This window comes from Bacillus rossius, chromosome 6, assembly GCF_032445375.1.
Source record: "Bacillus rossius redtenbacheri isolate Brsri chromosome 6, Brsri_v3, whole genome shotgun sequence".
Classification (NCBI taxonomy): domain Eukaryota; kingdom Metazoa; phylum Arthropoda; class Insecta; order Phasmatodea; family Bacillidae; genus Bacillus; species Bacillus rossius.
Window position 1 is genome coordinate 16400968 of NC_086334.1, and position 20832 is coordinate 16421799.

General features: G+C 41.0%; 1 protein-coding gene across 1 annotated transcript in view; it reads left to right on the plus strand.

Moving 5' to 3' along the window:
• Window positions 1–530: 530 nt before the first annotated feature.
• Window positions 531–20832, plus strand: part of LOC134533511 (uncharacterized) — a 251684-nt gene continuing 231382 nt past the window's right edge. The window contains exon 1 of the mRNA XM_063371035.1: window positions 531–774. Coding sequence (XP_063227105.1) covers window positions 729–774 — 46 coding nt within the window. The 5' untranslated portion in view covers window positions 531–728. The remainder of the gene's footprint in view (window positions 775–20832) is intronic.

Here is a 20832-nt window from a genome sequence, read left to right on the forward strand (position 1 = left end):
TATTATTATTACTATTTTAGCTATAAACTCAAAACCCCATGCCATTCGGAAACACAACCGGCAGTGGCGAGTCATGCCCGTCGAGCATAGGGAGTCAGCCCTAACACAACAAGCAGAGAACCCCTTTGAGCCGACCTGCGTGCTTCAGACCATTTTTAATTACCAATATAGACTTTATTCGTTTTAAAACTTGCCTTTAAGAAACACAAACGGCACCGAAGATGAAGCCTTGGGGTTCACGTAAAGACGCGATTTTTTTTTTTTTTTCCTAACCTAACTAAAACTAAGTGTATTTTGGAGGGGTCCGGGTTAGGGAGGGACCTAGGTGCGTCTCAGGCCGAAGCCTATACGCCAAGTCATGCTGGGATTAGCCACAGCAGCCTCACGAGCCACGACGAGCGCCGAGTGCACCCGAGCTCTCCCGAGGAGCGAAAGCGACCATCGCGATCCGGACGCGCATGCGCGCGCGGGGCCCCGGCGCGGCGGCCAGCACCGCTGGCGCATCCTAGCGGCGGGCGCCGGAAGCTGGCAGTGCGCTCGGGCCGGCGAGCTACCTGTTGTCTCGGCGGGCGGCGAGCGACAGAGCCTGTTCCCTACGTCCCTCGCTGGATGGGGCAGCGGGTCCAGGGCGGGCCTGAGCGCGCCGCGCGCTCCCGGGAGGCGCTCTAGGCCGTGCGTGTGCGTGCGCGTGTGTGTGTGTGTGCGTCTTTACCGCGCGCGGGACAGTCATGGTGCGATCTCTAGTGCTGCTGCTGTCCTCCTTGCTCTGTGCCGGTGAGTGCCTCTTCGCACCTCAACACCGCATGGCAACGCCGAAACAAAAGAAAAATTAAAGGATCTCTGTTGAAGAGGGCTCCAAACGATTTAACTAGCTCCTCGATGATTAGATTCGCTGTTTTGCCGAATAGAGGATTTAAGTTATATCCAAGAACGTATTCAGCTCACACACAAACAAAAAAACAATGAGTGTGGGGCGGGGCTTTTTTTTGGGGGGGGGGGGAATACACCATTTTCACGAAGATGAGAGGTCCGTAGTGATAATAAACAATATAATTTTTTTCTAACAATTTTTTATGATTATTTTCCAATGTTCCTTGTTTTTGCACTTCAGATACGCCCTTTGGTGCTATCTGTGAGTTTTCTTTGGTCACGATTTTACCCCTTGGCACTGTCATCTTGGAATGTCGACCAAGGGTACTTGTCACAAGCGAAGCGGATGCTGTCTTTTAGTTCAAAAACCTTTTGGTTTTTTGCGCAGAAGTTGTGATCTGATTCGTGAAAGTCTGGCATGCCAGCCATTTTACCTTCCGGGCTTTGCTTTGCTCTGGATCCTTCCTTCCACTTTCCGTTAACAAAAGCGAGTTGTAAAATATCGTCGTTAACGGCTGGGTAGGAGGGAATTCGCGCGTTTGTACGCGGTGGACTACATATTGTAAACTCTCTCTCCACTTTTATAGGTTTGCTCTAACAGTACGGTTTTATAAACCGATGTAAAATTTTACCGTGGTTCCACCAAAAAAAAATGCCTCTATCATGTTCAGTTACAAGTGTAACTCATAATTTACGACCGTCGAGTCATTACCGAATGGTTTCAAGCCCGCCGCAGTCTTTGAATTCCCTTCGACCTGAATCTCTGAACGTGTAAACCGGGCGACGGGCCATCCTGTTGGTGTTATTTTGGTCACCAAGCCGGTTATCGAACCAAAGCGACTTGAGTTAGAACCGTGGTTAGTTCGCGCTTTTTTTTTTTTTTTTTGCTCTCGTGCAGGGAACGCAGCGAGCTGTGCTGCGGGGTCGATGAGTTGTTTTTAGATTCTCAGGTCACCTGCACTGGGACTATCTCTGCGGAGATAGTCCTATCTCTCCTTTTAACAACCCACAAAGAAGTTGACCACTGTTTTCGGTCACTGCTTTTTTTGGTCCTCTCATCATGAGCAATAAGCACACGTAAACGCGGAGGCTTTCGAGACGAAGGTAAAAATAAAGAGAACGCTATGCTTATTTGTAGGAAGTCATGTAATTAATAGGACCCGAATGTTTTTTTTTTAAGGGTTTTCAAACGAGCCTTCAATTAAACTACAACCCCAGAAGACCTCATCACATTAATTTTAGCAGCTGGGATCTTAAGTTATTTGTAAGAAACATGTAATATAATTTATAATATTTATAGCTACTACTATTACACGGATTCATTTCACTGAGTTCATTGGTCAATTATAAGCTTACATCCTTTGGCAGGTTAACGTGATTGGGTAAATATATCTCCTTCTTGTCATCAATTGGCTCAAGGTTTTTAAAGGCGTGTCAAAAACACAGTGGTCCAATAATCAACGTGAAGCAGGTGCTTATGTGCTTCGAGCCTACTTTGCTACTAGATGAATCCGTGAAATAATCATGATTCTAATAAACGTTCATCAGTAGGCGCATCAAGTAAACTAGTTATAGAATACATGTCAAGTAAAGAGGAATTCAGAACACTTTCGTTATATGGCCGGTATTTAAAACAAAAATGTTTACCACCGCTATTTATTGAGAATGTCATTGGACCATTGTTTTAACAGAGCACTTTTGATGGCTTGTGATTTATATTCATTCTTTGGTAAAATCATATTTCTTCACGGTAATTATTATTATTTGTTTTGTAAATGGAACAGAAATCATCATGCAAAATTACAGATAGTTGTAAATTTTTTTCATTTACTTGAAAACTACAAAAAAATAGTTTGCAGTAATACTGAACTTGAATTGTTCCCCGGGCATTTATGCTTTGTAATGTCAATGTACCTCCAATAGTTAAAAGCTGTTTTTTTTTTCAAACCCATTTCTGAACAGCTTTCCAGTATTATTTGCGCACAATAATATGCTCGTTACAGCAACGTAAAATAAAATGGTTGAATACTCGATTATCTTTACATCAATTAAAATGTAAAATGATATGCACCAATTTTCGTAAGAAATTAAAAAAAAATAGCAACCATAGACATGTGTTGTAAAAATAGATAATTATATTAATCGTAGTATTTTACAAATAAAACTTTTATAAAAAGTACAATTTTTTTATGTTATTTCTGTGTAAAATAAATTTCGTTTAAATATGTTCGGCACCTCATACTATCTGAATGTAGTCATTCGTGGACAGTAGTGTAACATGATTGTTTTTGAAACACGGGGCTGAGAAGGTCGCCACAAAAGGGGACGCACCACAACGCCGAACGTACAATAACGCCGAATACCATAACGCCGAAATGCCAAACTGACCACAACGCTGACGGCTAGAAAACTGCTGAGTACCACAACGCCGGATTACCACAACGCCGAAACACATTAACCCCGAAAAATGTCATTGCAGGACTGCCACAAAGGCTAGGTTAGGTATGTAAGGTTAGCACACAAATTCATTAAGTTGTTTTTCATTTTGCTCCTGTGGCTCCCCCCTCCCCCCCCCCCTCCCCCCGCAGCAACATTTTTCGGCGTTACTGTATTTCGACGTTGTGGTACACAGCAGTTTTCTATCTGTCGGAGTTGCGGTCAATTTGGCATTCGGCGTTATGGTGTTCGGCGTCATTGTACGTTCGGTGCCGTGGTATTTCGGCGTTGAGGTAACGACCCGCCACAAGCACGCCCCGTCGCGTCGAGCGGAACCAAGGCGCGCCGTCGCCGCGGCGAGACCCCCCATCGCGGCGCCCCCGCGACTGACAAACGACCAATCAGCGCTTGGAACGTCTCCAGCGGCCGACGGAGCGGCTGACCGGGCCTCGCCGCCTCGCCGCACAACCGCCGTCAGACACGACGAACATCCGCACCTCTAGTAAAAGAAAAGAAAAAAATTGGTTGTCTGTAAAGTCGGTTTACGGACGATAGTTCAACGCGACATCGTCATAACAAAACATTGATGAAATGATTGCATGCTTTTATGAATAAAATTGAATCTTTTAATTGAATTATCACTATTTTGTATCGATAAAAAGAATGAGTGAAATGAAATCTACAATTTAATTCATAAATTTACTTTTATTTGCAATCATTAATTCAAATATGTATATTACTTTAACGAAGAGATTATTTTAATTATAACTTTTATACATGTTTGCTATTTAACTTCCAATCTATGTTATTCTGTTAAGGATAGGACGATGATAGGAAAAGTAGGAAACGAATGGGAGTGTTTCAAGTTTAATGTGCCTCGAAAAAGGTCAAATCGTTGGTTGTTCCAATCGAGTGGAAGAGAGATAGATGCGGCGCAAGCGTACAATGAGCGTAACGGGACACAGCGTAACGGGACAATGAGCGTAACAAGACACTTTTCGTTCGTGCAGCCGGCGTTCATCGATTTATTAGTAGATACCGGAAAAATTCGTGGATTCATTTCGTGATAGGCTGAAATTCAAACATGTGTACAATTCTTCTGGTTCTGCTATTGGCTCGCAGTTTAACTGGAGCTCTCTGGGCCAATGAGAGACTATCGACCAAAGAAGCGTCGAATCACAAGCTACCCAGTGGGGACGCCTCACAATTTAGTACCCAATGAACACGCGTGTTTACATGAGAAATGCAGAGGATAATGGAGGCTATCCTAGAGGTCATTGAATCCGCGAATTTTTCCGGTCCCTATTTATTAGACGTTGTCACGTCAAAAAAAAAAATCTGTACATCCCCAAAAGATTCCTTGGAAACCAGTTGCCAAGAAATAGTTTGTAATATTACACTAAAGATATTGTAACTTCGTACAACACATGGCTATGGTTATTTTTCGCATATACGAAATAGGTTTTTTTTAAATAAATGGCGCATAATTTTTCATTTTTAATTGATGTTTGATTCAAGCATATATATATATTTTTTAAACCACGGAAAAGATAGTTATTCTGTTTATCATGCTGGTTAATGTACGCAGTTAACATTGTAAAATCTCTTCAGGGAAAATTTTACAAATAACTTCAACTATTGGAGGTATGTACTGGGACAACACAGAGCATAAATTCCCGGACAAGAATCCGAGCCCAGTGTTACTGGGAACACTATTCTGAAGCGTAATTGTACAAATGTACAAATATCTGTTATTTAAAATAAATATTTATGTTCCATTTACAAAAAAAAAATACATTTTAGTTTTAAGCTATCGTGGATCGTTGTGGAAACCACGTGGTGTTATGAACGACTTAAAGAGTTTTGTGTTTTATAATGCGGAACTTTCGATAGTGCGACAGACGTGACGAGAAGAACGTGATGCGACAGCAAACGTATGCATTACAGTTACATTATAATTACATGTCAGCCATACACGTTTACAAGTTTGTGTAAACTGGCCTGTCTGAGAAAAATTGGTTTTTATCCTAATTTAATATTTATTCCGAAAATGTCATTGTGCGTGAATATATTAAAAAGATTCCCAAAACTAATGAATTAAAAATTACATTTATTTATAATATTGTACCGCTAATTCTAATTAACATTCAAAAACCAAATTACCACGCTCATTTCAGCCATGTCGCCCTCGCAACGCGATGAAAAAATAATAACTTTCGATTTGGGAAGTCTTCGCGTCCAAAATTTTATCGCGCTGACATCTCAGAAATTTCGGACGCGATTGGTTAAATTATACATACATATATGAATCGCGTCACACTATAGTGATTCCATTTGTTGTGAACAGGACATATATATATTTGTTATTCGTGTGTATGTGTGATAATATATATATATATATATATATATATATATATATATATATATATATATCCGTAGACTTGAAAAGTTATTGAAGGTTTTGTTAACACTCTAAGATTTGTATTGTGAGGTCGTGTTCAATGAAAGTGAACACAGTGATGGAAAACTTACGAAGACATCCGTAAATTGACGAATATCCCTGGATAATCTGTAACAATTGCCTGTGTAGAGACAATTGTCCATTGAAGACACCCTAAAGTATTTATTTCTGTGGTCGTAATATAGTAATCACTTTAAAAATAGCAATTTTTTATACTGTGATTATTACTTTCAGTATTTACTGCGTGGAATTTAATTTTTACCCTTCATGATGTTAGGTGTAATAACTCTCACTCAGGAAAATTAAGAAATCTTGCACACCACAAATAATTGCAATATTTTCCTGAGAAGTGGGAAAAGAGGGCTGGACTAAATTAAATGTTACGTAATTACAAAAGTATCCTGTTTAAAACACGAAAAATATTTCCAGAAACCTGCTCACACTCAGTTTGTAAAGATCTGCCGAGATGAGCGATTGAAAATGTTGTTATTAAAGTGGCGAGAAATACCGTTCATAAAATAATGCATGCTAGAACTATTTGTAAACTTGAAGACCACAAAACATTTTGCAGAAAGATTAATGACCCAATGAACTTATCTTCATAGAAAAATATATTAAAAACATCTCATTAAAATATTTCCTGGAAACATTTTAACATATTTATTTTTAATTTATCTTGCATAAGCATAAATCTTTAACTTTTCAATATGCCTTCTGTGGACTGAACTATCTTCAGAGAGAGTTATTTTTCTCAAAACAATTTAAGTATTATATTGGGCAAAAACTAATGTGCCATAACGTTTAAGGTCTAGCATTTGGCCAAAATTATTGCAAACGTTTTCTCCATGAACTCAAATTTATTATATTTTAGATTTAATATTGTTGGTTTTACATTGATTTATTTGTTAAACACTTATGTGTTATGTGCTATATAAAAATTCTTTTTTCCGTTTTAATATATTTTTATATGCCTTCTAATGTGGGTTTTCAACTGATATTTATATGAATTGTAATTAAAATAAATTTTTTGTTTCTTATAATTTATTTGTAAATATTTTTTGTTGTTTAGTTTTTTTGTAGGGCTAATGATATGCAATATAATAAAAACATAATTCATTACCACCAGCGTTTCGTCAACAGCGATGACATATGAAATGGAAACAAATAACAACAGACGTAAAGTATTTTAATGTAGGTCATGGTACATAAACAGTAACCCTCCCATATTTCCCGGCGGGACTCTGGGTAACCACCTACCTGATTCGTCATGGCACGAAGGGAATTCGGCCCCAGGCGTTTTGGAACGCGAGTACAGTTCCTTACTATTCCCAACCTCAAACCACCCAACCTTGTTCTGTGATACGTAGAGACCGGAAAAATTCGCGGATTCTTTTCACGACATGCTAAAATGCAACTAATTGTATTTTTATGCAACTTCTGCTATTGCTTCACTGTTAACCTGAAGGACTATGGCCCAATTATAGACCTCTCAGTTAAAGCAGTATCGAATCATGAGTCTCCCAATTGAGACGCCTCACAAGTCAATGAACAGGTGACGTTTGCCCGAGTATGCACAGGATCGTGATGTCTATCCTGGTGGCCATTGAATACGCGAATTCTTACAGTCCCTAGTGATACCTAGAGACCTGCAAAATTCGCGGATTCATTCGGTGATAGGCTAGAATTCAAACACTTATACCTCTTAGATAATTTTGCTATTGGCTTACTGTTCATCTGGACGAATCTCAACCAGTTATAAACCCTCAACCAAAGAAGGATCGAATCACATACAAACCAGCTGAGACGACTTACAAGTCGGCAGCCAATGAACTTGCGTTATTTTCCCGAGTGTACAGGGGTATGTGCAGTCTATCCCGAAGGCCATCGAAACAGCGAATTATGCAGGTCTCTAGTGATACGTTACACGTAACCTTTAGCCTACATACACTAGATCCATCTGTGCGCAAACAATACACAACCAAATAATTAATTTAGAAGTTAATTTTGGCAGGGGAAGAGGAATTAAAATCCGGAAAGAAGGGCTTATTTCGTATCACTCAAACATCGCTGAAATTTAACGTGTTTTTTTTCCTGTACGACAGTAACTGTAAAATTTAATAAAACAATTTATCAAGCGGTTTCTGTTAATTTATTTTAGTAACTCTGGAACGAAGGGAATATTCCAATTAAATGAGGCCGTGTCTCACGGAAAGGATTTTACATCTTGGGGAAACTTTGAAACAAGGCGAACTCCTTTTGTGTCGTTGGACCATTAAAGTTTCGCAAGCGTGTTGAGACAATCCCAGGGGGAAAGTAGTTTAATTTATGCCGCCCGGGTGCAGACGGTACTTCGAGGAAGGCGGGCAGGAACTGGAATTGTTCAAACCGGGGAGAGAAACTGCTGCCGCCGCGCAAAGCGACCGCGGAGTTGTACGCCGGTCCTCACGAGAACGGGGCCTTCGGGAAAGAGTCGAGGCGTAATTTTTATTTTATAATAGATAGCAACGTCGGGCTCACAGGGGATAAACCGGTGACATTTACTCCAGCTTTTAGAGGATGATGAAGTATATCCTGGAGGTCGCTGAACACGCGAATTGTTTCTGTTCTAGGGCAATGAACAGGGAATGAACCGGTGACATTTACTTGAGATCTTAGGGGACGGTGAAGTCTATCCTGGAGGTCGCTGAACACGCGAATTGTTTCTGTTCTAGGGCAATGAACAGGGAATGAACCGGTGACATTTACTTGAGCTCTTAGAGGACGGTTAAGTCTATCCTGGAGGTCGCTGAACACGCGAATTGTTTCTGTTCTAGGCAACGAACAGGGGATGAACCGGCGACATTTACTAGAGCACATATAGGACTGTGGAGTTTATCCTGGAGGTCGTACAACGACCCGAAACCTCCCCCAGTCCCTCGCTGCAGGCTGGCCAATCGAGGCGCCGCATCGCCCATGAATATTCGCGGCCCAGAAACGCGCGCCCGCCCGGAAGCGAGGCTGTCGCCCGCCTATCGCCGTCAGTCACGCACGCCGCTACGTCACCTCGTATCGTCGCTCTCTCCGGCGCTATCGCACGGTAGCCTACCCCCCTCTCTCGACTACCCTTCTGTCCTCGCTGATCGACCCATTCCACCCTCTCAGCACGATGGCCTGGCACCAAACAGGCTCTGCCACCAATACTCCCGGGCATTGCAAATGCATAGAGACCTGCAAAATTCGCGGTTTCGATGGCCTTCACGATAGTCTGCACATTCTCCTGTACACTCGGGCAAATAACGCAAGTTCATTGGTTGTTGACCTGTAAGTCGTCTCAGCTGGTTTGTCTGTGATTAGATCCTTCTTTGCTTGAGGGTTTATAATTGGTTGAGATTCGTCAAGACGAACAGCAAGCCAATAGCAAAAGTTATCTAAGAGGTATATGTGTTTGAATTCTAGCCTATCACCGAATGAATCCGCGAATTTTTCAGGTCTCTACAAATGCACTGTTAAACATTTCCACCTTAAATTTACAAAGAAGTCTGGTTGCAAATTATCCAGGGATATTCGTAAATATGTTATTATCTTCGTGAATTTACAGGCACTAAGTTCACTTACTTTGAAAATGAACCCAAAAGAATAATCTTGATTTACAAGAAAAACATTCAAAAACTGATTAAGACTTCTACAAAAAAAACATTTTTATTTATTCTATACGTGTGTTTGTTCTGTTCATATCTAAAAACAACCTGGAAGTCGAAATACGGTGTTGTTTCTATGAAGACAGTTATCTGAAATTACGAAGAACTATTCATTGATTTCAGGTGAATTCTTCGTTGAAAAGTCCGTACATTTACTATTATTTCTAATAGTGGAGCACTCTTCAAAGGAGGCGAGTTTTTTTGTCCACAATAAATTATTTACGACGATAACAGGCATAGCAGTAACGCAAGATGTTTACGATGGAAAATATGATGGTCATAGTCAACAACCGCAACGAATTTGGTTGGATTTGTGCTGATAGACAGCTCGTTGCAACTGAACTGTGGACTTTCAAACGTGAGGAATCCTTGCTGCTGTTAGAAAATAATACTATGTGATACTTGGCGAGTTATTTAATTTAAATGACTTATTATCGCGAGGTTTACTCTCAAAGAGTTATTTTTTTTTAAATTTGATACTTTTAGGAACACGGGTTTTGAGCTCAAAATTGTTCGATATAAAATGCTTTTTTATGTAATTGTTTTTGACATTCCTTAGACTGGCGAGTTATAAAAGACGATTCGTATTAGAGTGAGTACAATGGAAATGAAAACAAAATTTACTGAAAAAGCAGCCGTCGCTTATGGCTTTGTGTAACGCAACGAGGCTTAGTAAAATAAAAATACACCGGTCTATAACCATTGCAGTTCGTGACCACTTAAAATACTCCCGCTTGTTTTTCTTGGACTGATGAGTTTTTTGTATGCTTATTTTTTTTATGAGCTGCGCTTTCACCTTTCGCACAGGGAGTACCTAAATTTAAATTGTTACGTAGAACGTAGTTTTTTCCCAATTGTCCTACACTCTATATATTCCGTGCTCCCACACCCACTCATGAGTAGCCTATTACATGCTTTGACATTAGCCTTCGCGGCGTATACATTAATATATTGTACAGTGTATTACTTCTTACGCCATGACTGGTGGTGTGTGAAGGACGGATCGAAGAACGAAGAAGTATGAATTTGCTTATCCGTACTTCCGTAAGCTGTTTGTGCAACTGAAAGATGCATGAGTCGATTCCCGACGAAAGTAGATTTTTTTTTAAAATATTAGAGATTGTGTGCTGTTGGGAAACTTACCGATTTCTATTGAAAACAATTAAAGGACGTAATTTGGCAGAAAAAACTTTACTTCACTGACTCAAAATTTTAATATGTCTAAAACAGTTTTATTTTGTAATGTTACTCAACACCTGAAAAATATTTTGCAATTTAAAAAGTGAAAAAAAAAAAATTTCACGATGAGATTTCAGATTTTGAAAATCTTTCGCATATTTGTCCATGATGGAAACTGCGGTTACGTGTTTGAAGAACTAAAATGACATATAATTTTGTATTGATAAGCTTCGACGCCGTCGATAATTCGTGGCTATTACGTCAAACAGTGGCGGTCCATTGGGAGGGGGTAAATGGGCTCTTTACCTGCCCCATATCCTTCAGAACCAAACTTTACTGTAGACACTTAAAAAATGTACTTCCGAGACGTCAGAAATGCGCTAAATAGACTAAAGGGGACATTAGTTATCAAAATATTTTTACTCCCCATTTAACTTTTCCATACGTACCACCCAACATCCGGAGGTCACACTCTCTTCCCGTTCTTTCCCAGATAGCTCCTCCCAAACTTCGAAGTTGGACCTGTCCCTGACAACAAAATAAATGTTCCTCATTAAGAATTAACTTTGCGCTAAATAGCTTTTACCAATCTGTTTATCTATCCGAAGAAGCATTTGCAAACAAACGCAAGAGCAAAATTTTTGCTTATGCATATTTTGATGGTTCCGTTAGAAAACTGTAAGCCAATGTTGAATTCGTACTTGGAAGACTACATTACTAGAGACATGCAAAATTCACGGATTCATTGACCTCTAGGATAGACTACACAGTCCTTTAAATACTCGCGGAAATGACACTTGTTCATTGGCTACTGACGCGTGAGACGTCTCAACTAGGCTGTCCGTAATTTGGCACTTTCTTGGTTAAATGTTTCCCATTGGCTCACAGTTCCCCGGATCAAATGTGGACCAATCGCAGAAGCAGTACGAAGGTATAGTTGTTTTGATGCTAGCCTATCTCGAAATGAATCCGCGAAATTTGCATGTCTCTATACATTACATTTGTCCAAATTGTCTGAAATAACCCTACATGAAAGTAAACTGTTGTACGTCTCGCCGTGAGTCTACCGAAGATAGGAGTTTTCAGCCCAGCCTCGGGCACGCTATGTAACTAAGGTTAATTAAGTCCGTAAGGCTTCCCGTTGATAGCTCAGCGAGGCGTTAGGCATGGGGCGCTAATGAACGTAATAACCTGACTCTCTCTCCCCTTCTTCCTCTCCTTTAACGAAGTTCCAAAGTCACGCTGCAGTTTCATAATCCCCTCGGATGATCGTCCGATGCCGCTACTTAGCACGAGGTTTACCGGGACCGCTCACACTGTTCCAGTTAGCTGAACGAGCCCATCACACGATAAGGAGGGAGAAAAGTTATTAAAAACTGCGTCATTACGACACAGCGCGTGTCCACGAAAGAATGGCCCAGTTATACATTTTAGCAGTACCAACTGTGAAAGTTGCAGAGTGTTGGTTCAACGTCACAGTCAAAGAGCAACTCTCAACCCGTTTTACATCAGCGCATGCGCGAGTACTGCTTTGTTGTTTAGCTGCTTCAGCGCCACCTATACGCAAAATGGCGCGACTCCTGAGCGTAAAGCACTTTGTATTCTGCACTTTGCTAAGAATCTTTCAGTTCAATGTGCGTTTCGTTTAAAAGTTGGTGATCCCCCCATGTGGCGAAAACACCTGCAGATATTATAGGTAGGGACCGGAAAAATTCGCAGATTCAATGACCTCTAGGATAGCCTCCATTATCCTCTACATTTCTCAAGTAAACACGCGTGTTCATTGGGTACTAAATTGTGAGGCGTCTCCACTGGGTAGCTTGTGATTCGACGCTTCTTTGGTCGATAGTCTCTCATTGGTCCAGAGAGCTCCAGTTAAACTGCGAGCCAATAGCAGAACCAGCAGAATTGTAGACATGTTTGAATTTCAGCCTATCACGAAATGAATCCGCGAATTTTTCCGGTCTCTAGTTATAGGCAATTCTAGACGACAGAGCTCTTTTTCGCTGGCCTACACACCTACCTGACATAACTAGGGACACCTGTATTTCGCGAGTACATTTCGTGTCAAGGTATGTCATAAAACACTGTAGCTTTTTCTTAGAGTAATGGCGAATCGTGTGCGTGCAGCAGTACGGTATCCACATTCCCATTGGCCCCGTCAAGTGCGGGAAAACACCTCTCGCCGACCACAGCCAATAACTACAAGAAAAAACTACAGTGTTTTGCGATGTACCTAGACACGAAATGTTTTCGCGAAATACAGGTGTCCCTAGACATAACGCCATGCGATTTCATTTCTACTTTGGGGCTTCATAAAAGATCGTGTTTACATTCCGCCGCTAACTAATGGTTTGCCAGATTTGAAACGCACAATTGCAGAGGCTATTGCTTCCATTACTCCGGACTTTTAACAAAAGCGTGGGAAGAATTGAACTTGAGGTTGGATGTGTGCCATATAACTAAAGGTGCACATATAGAACATTTTGAAGAAAAACTAAGGTAGTTTACCTACAATTCGATATATTATTTGTTGTAAATAGTCTTATAAAACTGAATATGTGATTATCTTCTATTTTGTTAGTTTTCCATGCGTTCGCTCATCATTCATCCGATTGAGTTGAACCTTTGCACACTTGACCTTCGGAACACGAGGAAGGTCAATGTCTAAATGAGATTTCGACAAAATTCCCCCCGCATCTCCAATCGTTGAATATCAGACTATCTTTTCCATGGTTTAAAAAATATATATTCTTGAATGAAACACCAAATTAAAATATAAAATTATGTGCAAATTTTCGTAATAAATATACCAAGTTTTATCTCGCAAAAAAAACGTATTTCATATATGGCAAAATAACCATAGCCATGTGTTGTACAAACTTACAATATCTTTCTTGAGGCATTACAAATTACTTGGCAACTGCTTCCCAAAGGAACCTTTTGTAAAAAAAAAAAAAAATACACAGGAAATTTATTTTCCGCGTGGGATTAACACGAACGTCACTGGTGGAAATTCTCTGTAGGTGCGCGCACGTAATAATTTTTTTTCCCCTCCCTCGCGAGACTAGCGCTCCTGGCGGCGGCGTCAGGAACCCCAGAGCCGGCAGGGCGCGCCATTAACAATTCATGGCGACAATTGCGACGGTCGGGCCGGCGGCCACACTGCAGGGTCGTGGTCATGGCGGACTGAGGCAGGCGAGGCAGGTACGTAGGTATAATTTTTCTTTGCTCCAAATAAATAATTTCTGTTCTTTGTTTCAGCTTGAGGTGCTGTACACGAGTCAAAAAAAAAGGGGGTGGGGGGCGTGCTTAGCCGCATGGCTGAAAATACCTGCACACAAGCTAATCAAGGAATGGCTTTTCGCGCACTCTGAAGGCACGGTGTTTCAAACCCACACACAAACACACACACACACCAACACACACTCACGTCACAGTTTCCTTCGCGTTATTTTTTTTTATTACGTTCAGGAGTCGTTTCAAGTGAAACTTAATTTACACCCGGGTATAGGGTGGGGCGAGGCGATGGCTTATCGGAGCGTAACGGAAAAGTGCAACGATCATAAAGTGGGGCGCTTCGCGATGGCAGAGAAGTTTTGGATTTGGGGGGGGGGGGAACGTGAAAGGGGGTTACCGATGCGCCCCAATCCTCACCAATGAAGCGACGCTGAAGTGTCGCATTTTCCGTCACGCCGCAGACATGCTGCGACTAATCAGCCTACGTAGAATTTCATTTGTGGGGTTGGAGTTGGGATGGAAAAAAATATTTTTTTTTCTTGCCGAGTTCTTTAAAATTATTTCCATTTGTTTGTGGGAATGATATATATTTTTTTTATGATTTAGGATTTCAGGAGGGGGCTATACCCTTATATGCTAGCGGCATGCATATTTCGCGAAAAGATTTAGAGACTAGATGAAAGTTAAAACACTGTAGCATCGTTTGTGTTTCGTGATTGGGTTAGTTTTTCCCAGGTACATATCGATTGTGACAACACCAATCACAGTGATTCATTACGGAAGTAAACGAGTGCTGAGTGGCTCGGTCAGATAAGGCAACGACTTCTCTCACAGACGGCCGCCAATCACAAGGAAGAAACTACAGGTGCGGGTGTACCTTGTTGCAGCCTAATATGCATTCATATCTTTTCGCGAAAAATGCCTGCCCCTACGTTATATCATCCCTTCCCCCTCGTATAGGCCTTTGTTGCTCACAGCTCCTCGTGATTGCAGTCTCACTGGGAACACGGTAACAAACACACGACAGGCCGTAAAAAAACATGACTGTACTTTTACACATGATTCCTTTGGAAACCAGTTACCAAGAAATAGTTTGCAACACTACAAGAAAGGTATTGTATCTTTGTACAGCACATGGCTATGGTTAGTTTTGCGAGATGATACTGCGCATTTCTTGCGGAAATTGGTGCATAATTTTATATTATAGTTGATGTTTCATTCATGAATATATTTTTTTAAACAATGGAAAGGATAATCGAATTTTCAATAGTTGGACTTTATTTTGTTTTATTATCCTTATTAATGTGTGCAGTAAATACTGGAAGGCTATTCAGGAAACGATATAAAAACCATTTTAACTATTGTAGGCAAAGGGAAATCACAAAGCTTAAATGTTGGTTAAGAATCAAAACCCAGTATTACTGGGTATGAGGCAAATATATACAATTTGTTTGGTTTTAAGTACTGTCTTGTATGTTGTGAGCCGTACTTGATGCTGAATCTAATTAGTTATCTCGACAGATACCTCGCCATACAAAATGAAATAGTAAGAACATACAATGATAATAGCTACACTGAAACATTCTGCACAGATAAAAAAGAAAACAAGTATAATTTACCATATTACTAATATCCAGAGACCTGTACAATTCGCGGATTCATTTCTCGATAGGATAGAGTCCAAATACTTTTGACATTATTTTTCTTCAAAGATTGAGCCACAGTTTATCTGAAGGACTCTGGGCCAATGAAAAATCTTAAACAGAAAAATTAGCGATTCACGATCATCCCAGTCAACAGCTGTTACGAGTCGGTAACCAATCAGCAGTTGTAATTTGCACGAGTGCGTAGATGATCATGGAGTCTATCCTTTAGGGATTTTAAATCGCGAATTTTACAGGTCTCTACAGTAATATCATAATTGGAAAAATCAGACTTTTTTAATTTTTAAAAGCAATTTTTTATGTTTATAATGACGGGAGAAGATATCAGTTCGCAAAACATCACAACTTTTTTTTCTTAGGAAGCCTGCTGTGTTCGTCGTGTGTTGTGGTGACCACAATATCTGTTCAGTCACACGGCTGAGTTCGCCCGTGCTTCGCTATGTTGTCATTGTGTCCAGATTATCTTTTTGGAATCATCGTTGGGTGTCTGTTGTTGTGTTGACCCAAGTCACTATTTGTCTGTATTCAATGCTCTTGTTGCAACTGTCTCTTGGTTGTCAGCCCACTATGTTTATTCTGTACTGTGATATATTTTTTTGACCAATTAATTCCACGATATTCTTCCCGCGATTCATGCATTTAACTTTTGACATCGGGTGATTTTGGCTTTTTTTTTTCTGAGTGTTTGCGTATTCATGCTTTTGTCTATTCTTGAGGTATCTCTATGAAATACGGTGCACACCAACAGTAAAGTATGTCCAAGAAAGGTTTTGAGTAAAACTATGCAGGCTGTGCGCTAAAAAGACGTTTAGGGTTTGTAGAATATTTATTGAAGCCAAAATGAGCATTTGCAAACTGGTGTATGACTTACTGGCTATTGTAACTGAATGTTTACGAAGTCGCCCAAGGCACGTGCTTTGCATTACGTTATTCAAGATAAAGTTACGTGGTCGCCGCTTAAAGTTTCATTGGTTCGCGAATAAAAGACTGCACACCCGATCTCAACCCGCGCAAAGGGGCGACCGCCCCACTGATTCGTGTTCAAGTATCGCCCTTAGAGCTTCCTTATTTCTAGGGACCGGAAAAATTCGCGGATTTAATGACCTCTAGGATAGCCTCCATTATCCTCTGTATTTATCAAGTAAACACGCGTGTTCATTGGGTACTAAATTGTGAGGCGTCTCCACTGGGTAGCTTGTAATTCGACGCTTCTTTGGTCGATAGTATCTCATTGGCCCAGAGAGCTCCAGTTAAACTGCAAGCCAATAGCAGAAGCAGCAGAATTGTACACATGTTTGAATTTCAGCCTATCATGAAATGAATCCGCGATGTTTTCCGGTCTCTACTTATTTCTGATCAAATAAAGAAAATAGAACTATCGCCAGGTAGGTGGATCCCCTTAATTCTGTTTCATTTTTCGTGAGAAACTGTACTTAATGACTATGGCCATGCGTTTATTAAATTTTCGCGAAAAGATTTCGAGACTAGCTGAGTGTTAAAACACTGTAACATCGTCTGTGTTTCGAGATCGTTCAGGTTTATTTCAGGTATTTTCATGTCTGATGTCGACACACGAACCGTAGCCGTCCAGCGCGGAAGCAAACGCTTCCTGAATGGCCAGGCCAGACAGGGCTATGACTTCTCTTGCAGACGGTACCAGTCACAAGACGGAAGAATTTTTATGGCGCGAGCAACCATTTTGCTAGGGACTGGGAAAAAAAAATTCTTTGGTTCATTGACCTCCAGGATAGAATCCACAAGCTTCTTCATACTCGGGCGAACGTAGTCTGTTAATTGGCTGCAGACTGGGTAGCTTGTGATTCGACACTTCTTTGATCTGAGGGCCTCTCTCTAACTGGCCCACGGTCCTCCAATAGCAGTCTCAGCACTAAGGTATGTACAGTTTTATAGTTGTTCAACAAAGTATGAAATGTATAGATACCGTCATTACCACAGGTTGTAAGCCAGGGCGGAGGAATATGAAACACACCAAACTGGCCTCCACATCCGTGAATTTTCCCAGTTTCTGAAATTACGATTTTTGTAATTTTTGCGAGTCAGTTTATTTGGCGCAGCAGTGTTTGCTACTGCGGTTATTTAGTCGGGAATTATGTCGACCCTCGTTTCGTTCACTTAATGTTTAATCATTCCAAGTTTGCGCCCCAGCGGTTTATTTTTTTGCCTGTCATGACTGCATTGTCGTGCAGATTATTCCGACCTTACGGCCGGCGTTCTCGCGTTCCCCTCCCACATATGCGCCCTAATAGGGTAGGGTGGGAGTAGCTTTCCAGTTAGTTCTCTTATTTAAACATTCCAGAGCTTCTTAAGTAACAGAACTGTGAGGGATCGCTCCTTGTTGTTTGATCGGGAGGGTGTTAGAGCTTCGGCAATGACCAGCGGCTGGGGCCACCCTCTACTCGTGCAGTGCGTAACCATATGTAAAAAAAAATCGTGCCGTTAGTGATAGCGTTTTCTAACGTTCTATTCGTTCCCTTGGTTCATGCAACCAGCCGTTAGAAACGAGGGATGAAAATAAATTGGCTGTGAACTTGCGAACAAAAGAAAATGAAGGGGGAAACGAAGAGGCACAGAAAAATTTTGCGACCTTTTTTTTTCTCTTATTGTTCAAATTGCCGTCCTTCGCACAAAGCATTCACCGAGGCTCGCTGTCAGCTTTATTAATTGGAGTGTTTCGGAGTGTGGTTTAGCGTTTCGGTGCCATTACCCAAATTACTTTTTTTTCTGGCCGGGGGGGGGGGGGGGGTGTTGTGGGGGGGGGGGGGGGATCGAGGCGGGGGTAGCGAACGAACTGCTGGCGGAAATGAGGGTAACGGAAATGATCTAGCCGCGGACGAATACGGCTGCTCGGAGTCTGTACTTTTTTTTTAGCCGTGGGTAAATAAAGGGACATTTCCTACAGTGAACTAACGGCATGTCGAAACACTCACATAAAATTTTTAATTTTTTTTGCTATTTTAGTTTCTTTTTGAGAATATTTATTGCGAGTAAGTGCCGTAGAGAACCCGAAAAAATTTCACAGACTTATTTAACGATTAGTAGGGGCATGCAGATTTAGCAAAAAGATTTTGAGACTAGATGAAAGTTAAAACACTGTATCATCATCTGTGTTTCGTGATTGGGCGAGTTTCTCCCAGGTACATATCGATTGTCACAACACCAATCACAGTAATTCTTTACGGAAGTAAACGCGTCCTGAGTGGCTCGATCAAATAAGGCAACGACAATTCTCGCAGACGGCCGCCAATCACAAGGAAGAAACCACAGGTGCGGCTATACCTTGTTGCAGTCTAATAGGCACTCGGATCTTTTCGCGAAAAATGCCTGCCCCTAACGATTAGTTATGACTCCGAAATCTTCGATGTTTTTGTGACGTGTTCAACTGTAATGGTTACAGTTGTTTTGACAGGCCCCAAAATAATCACTAGAGATGGGAACATTTCGCGGTTTCATTTCGGGGTGGGTCTGAAATTCCGTGGTAGGCCCACAGTAAACTTGGAGTACTCTAAGCCAATAAGAAACTCTCAACCAAAGAAGCATTGGATCACGATGAACCCATTCAGGACATATCTCGGGTGATTAGTCAATGAACATGTGACATTTACCTGAGCATGTAAATGACTGAAGAGTCTATTCTAGATGTAACTGAATCTAAAGATGGGTCCTTCAAAACGGCCTTAAATTACTATAATTGATGGATGTTCAACGAAATCATTTATAACCTGCAAGCTGATTGTTTTAGACTAATACTTACCAAACAGCGTATTTTTTTAAAAAAAATCCCTGGTTTGCAGTATTTTTGTGCAATTTTCCAAATTACACAGTAAAATTCGTGAAAAATGTGAGGGTTTTTGGAACAAAGGCCGCAACGGAGTTAACCTTACCCTTAAACTCCGCTCCCAATTAGTGAAAACTCCCACCGCACAATTTGTTCCCCTGCCCACTCCTTTTTTTTTTTAGAGACTACCGAGTGAATCTTGCTTCCTGAAACCCGGTCTATTCTCCACTCTTCTCTCTTTTACCCCTTCCCTTACCTTCTTCCTTCCTCTCGCTTTTTCTCTCTCTCTCTGTATCCTCCCAGTGTCTCCCGCCCACTCCGCACGAGATACTCGACCCTGGAGCACTCTGGCGACTGTCTGCTGGAGTGGCCTCTTCCTGCTGTCGCTGTTAAACCACACGTGCTGCGACCACAATGCTGCGACGTGGCGCGACGCGACACGAGAATACCGCGTTATCGCTGACATGCCGCTGAACTGCGAGAGCTAAATTGCTATCAAGGAAAAGCGTGACGTGGATACGTCTTTTTAATATTGCTTCCATGGTTGGAGGCAATTAAAAAAAGGGAGGGGGGGGGGGGTGGTCTGAAAAATCGGTTTACGGACGATAATTTTACGTGATAACGCCATAAGAAAACATTGATGAAAAATTGCATACTTTTTTAATTTTCAAATATTATTTTCAGTCTTCGCAAATTTAATTAAAATAATTTGATTAAATATAATCACGAACAATTAGTTAAAAAGCCCGCCTTAACCTGTTTGATATTATAGAAGATTTTCTCGCACGGTGGTTGGCCGGTTCTTGCACGCTCGGCTCAGGCGAACGTGACAATTTTTCATGAGTGCAGCCGGCGTTCATCGATTTATAAGACGTTATCACGTCAAAAAACGAATGATAACAAAATCGAGGGATATAGTTTGGTGTTGCATATCTATCATCTCCAACCAAAAATTTAACTACACCACTGGATAGCTAAAGGATCAAAGAATTCCTTACGCTAAGTGAGGACTGTGACGCATCGCGTGCGGTGGAGGAAGGAAGCGCCGCCATTTTGAAGTCGTTTTGCTGCGTTTCGAGATTTCCATTTAGTATAACTTCTGACTCGAAGAAGCTACGACGTTCAATTGAGTTTCAATCGTCAGCTCTCGTCAAATTATATCGATTGCATATATAAAAACATTAGTGTAAAATAGTTACATTGAATATAAATGGTGTTAAAATAAAAAATTAGCGGATTTTATATTTTGTATCGAACATATTACCTGTTACGTACACGTATTCACGGACAACACATGGCCGTGTCCATGACACAGCCACAACCCATTTTTTTTTAATGAATATTAGAAGTCAACAAATAAAAAAAAGAACTTGTTTTTACATTTCAATAACATCGACGTTACCAAGATTCCGTTACTTGATTTAAACGCAGCGATGTGTAGTCCATAATGAGAAAATGGAAGTGTGTTAGGTTATGACGATGAAAACAACACGCAGCAACTGGTGGTTG